The sequence below is a fragment of the Octopus bimaculoides genome, chromosome 23 (genome assembly GCF_001194135.2).
Source record: "Octopus bimaculoides isolate UCB-OBI-ISO-001 chromosome 23, ASM119413v2, whole genome shotgun sequence".
Lineage (NCBI taxonomy): Eukaryota > Metazoa > Mollusca > Cephalopoda > Octopoda > Octopodidae > Octopus > Octopus bimaculoides.
The window spans coordinates 25,380,285-25,389,220 of NC_069003.1; the positions used below are offsets into that span (position 1 = coordinate 25,380,285).

The window sequence follows — 8,936 nt, forward strand, 5'->3', positions numbered from 1 at the left end:
CCTACTCTTTGGTTGTTTAACCCAGGGGTTTTGAAACTTTTTGACTTGCGGACCCCTTTATATTTCAGGCTTTACCTTAGGGACCCCCTTATGAAAGCTTATGAAATTTACACATAAATATTTGCTTAAAATAACATATATTTTTACATTTATTTATTTAACAGTATTTAACAAATAGGTTTATTGTCAATTAAAAGATTTTGATTAACAAACATATATAAAATCAAATTGCCTATAAAAAGTATTTGCTGTCTACGGACCCCCTGTCTTGTCCATGCAGACCCCCTGTGGTCCACAGACCACAGTTTGAAAAAATCCCTGGTTTAACCCATTTAACCCTTAATTGTTTAAACTGACATAAGTGCAGGTATGGCTCTGTGGTAAGAAGCTTGCTTCCCAACCACATGGCTCCAGGTTCAGTCCCACTGCATGGTACCTTAGGCAAGTATCTTCTACTATAGCCTCCAGCTGACCAAAACCTTGTGAGTGGATTTGGTAGACAGAAACTGAAAGAAGCCGAGCTGGCAGAAACGTTAGTATGCCGAGCGAAATGCTTAGCGGTATTTTGTCTGCCGTTATGTTCTGAGTTCAAATTCCACCGAGGTCGACTTTGCCTTTCATCCTTTCAGGGGGGTCGATAAATTAAGTACCAGTTACGCACTGGGGTCGATGTAATTGACTTAATCCGTTTGTCCCCTCTATGTTTAGCCCCTTGTGGGCAATAAAAAAATAAGAAACTAAAAGAAGCCTGTCATGTATATGATCATCATTTAATGTTTGTTATTTATGCTGGCATGGGTTAGATGGTTTGACTGGAACTGATAAGCCAGGGAACTGCATCAAACTCCAGTCTGTTTTGGCTTGGTTTCTACAGTTGGAAGCCCTTCCTAATGCTAGCCATTCCACAGAGTGTATCAGATGCCTTTAATGTGTCGCCAGCACAGGCACCTTTTTTGTGTCACCAAATATAGATATATATCTGTTTGTCTCACACCACTGCTTGGCAACTAGTGTTGGTGTGTTTATGTCCCTGCAACAGCAGGGACATAAACACACTGTGGTTCTGCAAAAGAGACTAATAGAATAAGTACCAGACTTTAAAAAAAAAAAAGCACTGGGGTCAATTCATTTGATTAAAAATCCTTCAAGGCAGTTCCCCAGCATGGCCACAGTCTAATGACTGAAACAAGTAAAAGATAAAACAAAGCTCTGGCCCAAATATTCTACCCATTTTACATTCAAACCAGCTAGATCTGGCATCTTACACCTACCCTACAATGTCATTCTAAAACTAATCCCATCACTGGAATCTTGAAACTACAAGATAATACATGATTAACTCAAAACAATGAGGATAAATAAGCATTACATTTGACAGAATAACACTGTGTAACAAAATTTTTATTTTGTTCTGTCTTTGGTCAGTAAATGTTATTTCCTATTTGCTTCTATCTAGAAATCAGAGGAAATGACAATTATTCTCTTCAAACTTTGCTTTTGTCACCCGGACATCAATGTTTCCAAGCTCACCTATTTTCCATTACATTTCAGACAGATTCAGCACTGAGTTGCTGAAGCAGAAATATCATTACAGCAAATATCCTGCTCAATACCACAGATTTGCTTGGTCTTAACCACTTGAACATGTGGCCGACAATATGTGCATCTCTGATCATGAGCAGGAGTAGTTGAGGAGCACCATAGCCGTGTATTGAGAGGGATTCTTTGGGGTCTGAAGGAAACATTAGTCATTTTTCATATTTCTAAGGGTAAGCATATAGGAAATAACAGTTGCTACCCAAGGACAAAAATCATGTTACACTAAATAATCTGAATGTGCATGACTCAATGGTTAGAGCATCGGGCTTACAGCTGTGTTCTTGAACAAGACACTTTATTTCCCGTTGTTCCAGTTCACTCAGCTGTATAATTGAGTTGTGGCAACACTGGTGCCAAGCTGTATCGGTGTTTGCCGTTCCTTTGGAAACATCAGTGGTATGGATGGGGAGGCTGGCATGCATGGGCAACTTCTAGTTTTCTATAAAACAACCTAGCCTCCTGAAGAAGGTTTTTACTGTCTTTACCCTTTAATGTAACTGAATGCTAAAGGGTTAACAGTATCACTTTGTTCTTGGGTGTCTGTAGCAGAGTTCATTCTGTTGCAAGCATTCAGACTATATCTGAGGATATCTCAATGTGCTGTGGCTTCTTGTCTTTTATTCACAAGGTTCAGAGATCCTGAAAAACTCACTGGTACAGCCCTTATGTCTCTTGAGTAAGACATAAAAACGAAAAATAAATTACAAAAAAAAATAATAATATTATCTTTTTATTTGTTTATTAATTTGTTTTTTCTCCTTTTTTTTTTTTACCTAGAAATCTCCAACGAGAGAATATATTCAGCCTTGAAAGATATCAATCAACCCAGTATGAATTCTGAACATTTTACTGTCACCTGTCCTCTCTGGTGCTCTGGCCTTGAAACAGTATTTTAAGATGACACTTTGTTTGATGTCATATACCAGATTGACATACGTACCATATATCTATACAGTTATGTGATAAACAGCTTCCACCACCACCACCATGACCCTATTTGAGGCAAAGATAATGGTGCCACTGAGAATTTCCTCCCCCTACTCCAACACTCTCTCTCGGCAGTACAGGGTTCTTTATATTAATTCTTGCAAGTCTCAAAAGCTAGCTATTAGCATATCAATCTCTGTGATCCCTAAATTGGAAATGAATAAGGAATATTTCTTGACATTCCTTATTCATTTCCATTGCATCTTACATTCCCTGGTTGCACTTCATGAGACCACAAGACCACTTCATTAATTCTCAATTTCTGTCAAATTAAGGCCACCAATGTATTGTATTTATTCGTTTTTCTTTTTCTTGTTACCAATTATTGTTTTCAAACTTTTTGCTAAATTTAACGATATTTTAAGTTTTATGCATCTGCAATTAAGTTTTTTTTTTTTTGTTTTTGGAAAAGTCTTATGGTTTAAATCAGTGGTTCTCAACCAGGACCCACATGGCCCCTGAGGGTCCACATAACAAAATAGTAAATCAGGGATCCTCAATAATATTCTAAGAGCCCCTACAAAAATGTTGCTTTAGATGTTTATATGTATTGCAAGAAACAGCCAAGTTTCTTTCTCTAACATTTTGACAGTTCAACCTACACAAGTGAAAGTGTGAAACAAAATTGCAATTTTCAAAGAAGTTTCTATAAAACTAGTTTTTAAACATCGAATGGCTATGAGGGTCCACCAGAATAAAATAATCAAAGGGGTCCATAGATAAAATATGATTGAGAACCCCTGGTTTACATAGTTAATCATTTAACATACACATATACACTATTAGTAAACAATATATCAAATAATGGGAAACACAATAGGTCTGTACATTGTAATCAATCCAACAAAAATTTGGAGCTTGTGTTTTATAAATGATGTAGAAATAACAATTGTCAATACTTTCACATTTTTTTAAATGTATTTCTAAAAAAATGGTGTATCATAATTTAAAACATCTGGTAATTAATAGAAGGCACAATGTATGTAACATTAATCTGAATGTAAATAGTAAATAACAATCAATGAAGATAATTTATGACTATAACATAGTGTTAATACTGAAACAATACTTACTAAACATTATGATTAATCTAACCATATTTATTGATAACAAATCTATCATGTGGATGATTATCAGTAAATTGAGTTTATTGATATTGTGACATAGAAATAATAAAGTATACTAAGGGCATATGTATATATATATATGTGTGTGTGTGTGTGTGTTTTGGAAAGAATAGAATATAAAAACTTTCACTCTGATATTAATAACTATGGAAGCCTAGTGGGAATATTATCTGCATGGACTTCAAGGGCTAGGTTGCTATTTAGTTAGATAATTTAGGAGTTAGTTATAGGTTTACTTATTGAATTAATTTACCAATACTATTTTTTGTACATAGGGAAAATGGGTTTGTTTGTTGTAATTTAATTAATGTTAGTGTGTATTCCTTCCTAGAATTAAGATTGAATGAATGTGGTTATATCTGAGGTCTGTTTGTTCCCAAACAACACTTATTTTAGTACTCTTGACACCACTGGATTGAATAATACTGCCCTGGTGTCAAAACCATAGTGATATTTGTGGAGCAGCTGATGATGGAGGTATGTTGGATTGTTGGTATGGCTGTTATTGTATGTGCAGAATAGTTTTATAAGATATATATATATATATATATTTCACTTTTAGTGTGTGCATAACAAACCAGTTGTGAATATTTCTATATAAGGATATGAGCAGAGAAATTAGTATATATATGCAAGACTTGCACTAAAAAAATAATCCCAACTTGTTTTTCAATATGCCTAGAATCGTTAGCACTCTGGGCAAAATGCTTAGCAGCATTTCATCTGTCTATACATTCTGAGTTCAAATTCCGTCGAGATCGACTTTGCCTTTCATCCTTTCAGGGTCAATAAAATAAAATAAGTAGCAGCTGACCACTGGGATTGATGTAATCAACCTACCCACTGCCTAAGGTGTCAAGCTGGCAGAATCATTAGCACACCTGGGAAAATACTTAGTGTCATTTGTTCTCGCTTTATATTCTGAGTTCAAATTCCACCGAAGTCAACTTTGCTTTCATCCTTTCAGGGTCAATAAAGTACCAGTCGAGCACTGGAGTTAGTGTAATTGACTAGTCCCCTACCCCAAATTTCTGGCCTTGTGCCTTTAGTAGAAAAGATTACTATTATGATACAAAATTCATTCATAGTTTAGGTGGTGTATGTAAAGAATATTTATAATTAATACTCAGCATTGATGAAGATAGTTGCAGTGCCACTGCCACTTTCACCATGATGTATATGATGCAGTATATATACATACACTGCACATACTAGAAGATATGATGAATGCTGACATACTGTGATTAAGTATTATGATAAATGTTCACTTGAACATATTCTGAAAATATATGTATAAATTATGTTTTGTTTTTTAGTGTGTGAGTGTGTATATATATATATATAACATAAACCAGAAGGCATGTAAATAATTCTATTCGAAAATATATGTAAATAATTAGGATATATAATAAGTGTTGCTGTAAAATAAACCCAGCATTATTTTTGAACAGGATTAAATATATGTATATGTGTGTGTGTCTTGTTATGCAGAATTGATTCATAGCTCTACTGTGTATGTAAAGAATATAATTAATGTCCAACATAGTGTTGACAATTGTGCATATATCATACACACTATACACAACCATACAATGACTGCTGGGACATCTTGATTAAAATTGTAATAAACTAGTTTAGTTTCAAGATACTTCTCACGGGCATTCTAGGAATAGTGATATTCCTAGGAATAGTGAGATCAGCAATTAGTGAGCATGAACAGTACAAAAAGTGAATACATTACCTCCCATAATTCTATTAACTGGAATTTTTTTATGAAACTTTGATTTCTAGCATAAAACAGCCTTAGAAACACGCTTGAATGATCAAAATAACTTTTCAAAATAACATTTTAAATAGAAATAAGCAAGATATTGGGTGAAAAATTAGCAACCCTCATTTGAATGTCAGAGAAATATACCTAGTAGATATAGCAAAAAGGTTAGATATGTGTAAATATTGACAGATAATTACGAAATTTGTAATTTTTAAGTGATCTTATATGAGATCACTGGTAGGTAATGGGTTAACGGATGCCAGGTCCTTCAACTTCAAATTCTCTCACCCAGTTGATCTAGCTGGGATTGATCGAGTCACAGATTGAATCCCAGCAGCATCATGCCACAATTCTGCCCTTTTTTTTTTTTTTTTATCCATAGCCATCTTGTGTAGTATTCTTTGCAGCTTCTGTAATGAATGCATGCCTTGCTCCCCCTCTTTCCTGTTCCAGTAACAAGAAGACCAATCAGAACTTTGCAAACCAACTTCAAATCGATCACAGCATATACTCCAGCCTTGGCTTCTGCACTGCTCTGCCAATTCCCACTATTTGGCAAGCTTTCTCTTGTGAGCCTCCTTTATGCGTTCTTCCCAAAGCACAAGTCAGCTTGTCACAGGATCGCCTGCTTTAGTGAAATCCGAAAAGATGACTATGTCTAGGCAGAGTGTCGTTAGTATGATGTGCTCTGGGAACTTTATGTATGTGTGTGTATGTATTTATTCGCTGTAAAGCTACATAAGTGGCTCGGTGGCCTAGAGTTTTTTTGTGGGGTGTTTTTTTTTTTTTGCATGACTCTTAAAGTGTTTAATCTTGTCACTTGAGAGCATTGTGGCTGATAAATAAAGAAATATATATACTTTTGTGAATTGAATTCTATTTTCCTTGTTTGTATCACCAAAACTTCTATGTGTCTCTGAGTGTGTGTGTGTGTATATATATATATAAAAAAAATTTTTTAAACAATTTGAAAATCCTACACATTTAGGTGAAAAGCGCTTAATTTATGAAACATGTGACATTAATAAAAATCTGTAAATGTACAAACATCCAGATTTCTGAGCACCTTGATTTTTTTCTATAATATAATTCCTGTACATCACCTCCAAACCTTCCAATATATATATATATATACACACACACACACACACATAAATGATGAAAATGGGTGCTCAACACTGCATTGGTGGATAAAGGCTACCATTGCTTTCATTTTAAGAAAGATATCTTAATTTTTCAAGCCAATCACATGGATCATATATACGTATGTATGTATATATTCTTCAAACACACACAAATTAATTAGCGCAATATAAAATCAGTGTTTTTAAAACAGCTTTCATTGTTAATATTAATGACTGAAATTCAGTTCAATTAATACATAAGAATGCTAATAAAACAACCTTTTGACAAATGTATGTCACTGTTGGTGACAAATAGAATAACTGAATATTATTATTATTTAATAAATTGAAATTGATTTATCTGTTTTTTTTTTATTTACTGACTTCAGTTCCTTGCGTGTGTCACTGAGTGCTCAAATACATTTCACTGTGGCTGTGAATAAGTGTAACAATATGCTCTAAAACAGGGGTTTTCAAACTTTTTGACTTGCGGACCCCTTTATAAACGCTTATGAAATTTATACATAAATATTTGCTTAAAATAACATATTTTTGCATTGATTTATTTAACAGTATTTAACAAATAGGTTTATTCTCAATTAAAAGATTTCGATTAAAAAGCATATATAAAATCAAATTGCCCATAAAAAGTATTTGCTGTCTACGGACCCCCTGTCTTGTCCTTGCGGACCACAGTTTGAAAACCCCTGCTCTAAAATGTCTTTTTTTTTTTGCGAGTGTTTGTCAGTTAGTATGAGTGCAGGGGCTCTATCATGGCCTTGACAATTACTGAGATAATCGTTTAATGTCCCTTTTTATTTTTCCATGCTTACATGGGTCACAAAGAAATTGTTGAGGTATATTTTCTACAGCTGGATGCCTTTCCTCTCACCAACCCTCACCTGTTTCTAATAAACGGTAACATTTTCTCAGAAGACTGGAAACAACCTCTCTTGTATGATGATGATGATGATACTCATTTACAATCCTCATATGATGTCTAGACAAGAGTACATACAAACACTCACACATTCATACACACTCACATACTTGTATATATATATGTGTGTGTGAAGCCAAGTGAGGTTGTAGTTGTGGCCAGTGCCGTGTAACTGGCATTTAAAGAGCACCCTTTAAATGTGGGGCAATATGCTGTGCTTGAGAAAACCTGTGGAGTCATAGTTGTGGCCGATGCCAGTGCAGTCTGATTGGCACCTGTGCCACTGGCATATAAAAAGCACCATTCGAGCATTGAACTTCACTGAGGCAGTGGCAGGTGATATACTGTCATTGTGAAGACCTGTCAAGCTAAGTGAGATCATAGGTGTGTGTGTGATTAGGATAAATCCCAGCTGTTTCCTCTTGAAGCATATCTACTTATTCTTACAATTCAATATGTAGCCTCATTTGCTTCTGTAAGTTCAAAATACATATTTTTTTATATTTATTCATCATTACATGTGTTTCATTTGCTAATAGGAATTACAAAGTTTTATATGTAAGGAATTTCCTATTAGAAATTAGCTAATACATTATGTATACCTTTTCCAGCCATTGGATCAGCTATGTTACAAGGATATACACAAACCAGCACCAGTTGTCAAGAAATGGTGGTGGACAAACACACAGATGTGTGTATGTATGTGTGCATATATATATATATATATATATATATATATATACAAGTCAGTAAATAGTGGGGTTATGTTAACTGCACGTGGAGAAATAATAGGAAAATGAAAAATAATAATAAGGCAGAATGCTAAACTGGAAGCATATTTTAATAAAGATTCCTAACCGGCTTTCATTGCATGGCAAATTTTCAAGAAGAGGGAGAATGAAAATGTTTTTTTACAAAAGATTTTTTAAATAATATATAAAAAAATAAATATACCAATACATTATATTGTCTTTGAGCTTTTAAAGTTCAATGGTAATTCATGTAGATAATGGTTGGAAAAATAAGGATGCATGAAAATTGAGAGTTGTGTTAGGTTTAAAAAAAGAGAAAAGGGGCTAAAAGTGTGTGTTAAGCAGGAAGTGTGGTGTCAAAACAGGAAGTTTGTGTAAGGGGAGACAAATCCTTTTAGTTGGAGTTATGAACTCTTTTTCAACAGGAAGTTTATCACACACACACACACATATGCATGTCTATGTATATGGTCAGGGGTACCTTAGGTTTTGAAATCCATATTTGTAGGCAATTATTTAATGCCTACATTTCCTATGGATCTCTCATCAGTCCCAAATAAGATGGCGATGTTAACTTGAGATCACATGATTCAAAGGGACAGAATACAATAACAGAACTATTGCACTGATAAG

General features: G+C 34.4%; 1 protein-coding gene across 1 annotated transcript in view; it reads left to right on the forward strand.

Moving 5' to 3' along the window:
• The window catches only part of LOC106876510 (vacuolar protein sorting-associated protein 11 homolog), a 65,428-nt gene extending 59,067 nt beyond the window's left edge, over positions 1–6,361 (forward strand). The window contains exon 29 of the mRNA XM_052975947.1: positions 2,377–6,361. Within this exon, the coding sequence (XP_052831907.1) occupies positions 2,377–2,409 (33 nt within the window). The 3' untranslated portion in view covers positions 2,410–6,361. The remainder of the gene's footprint in view (positions 1–2,376) is intronic.
• Positions 6,362–8,936: the final 2,575 nt, after the last annotated feature.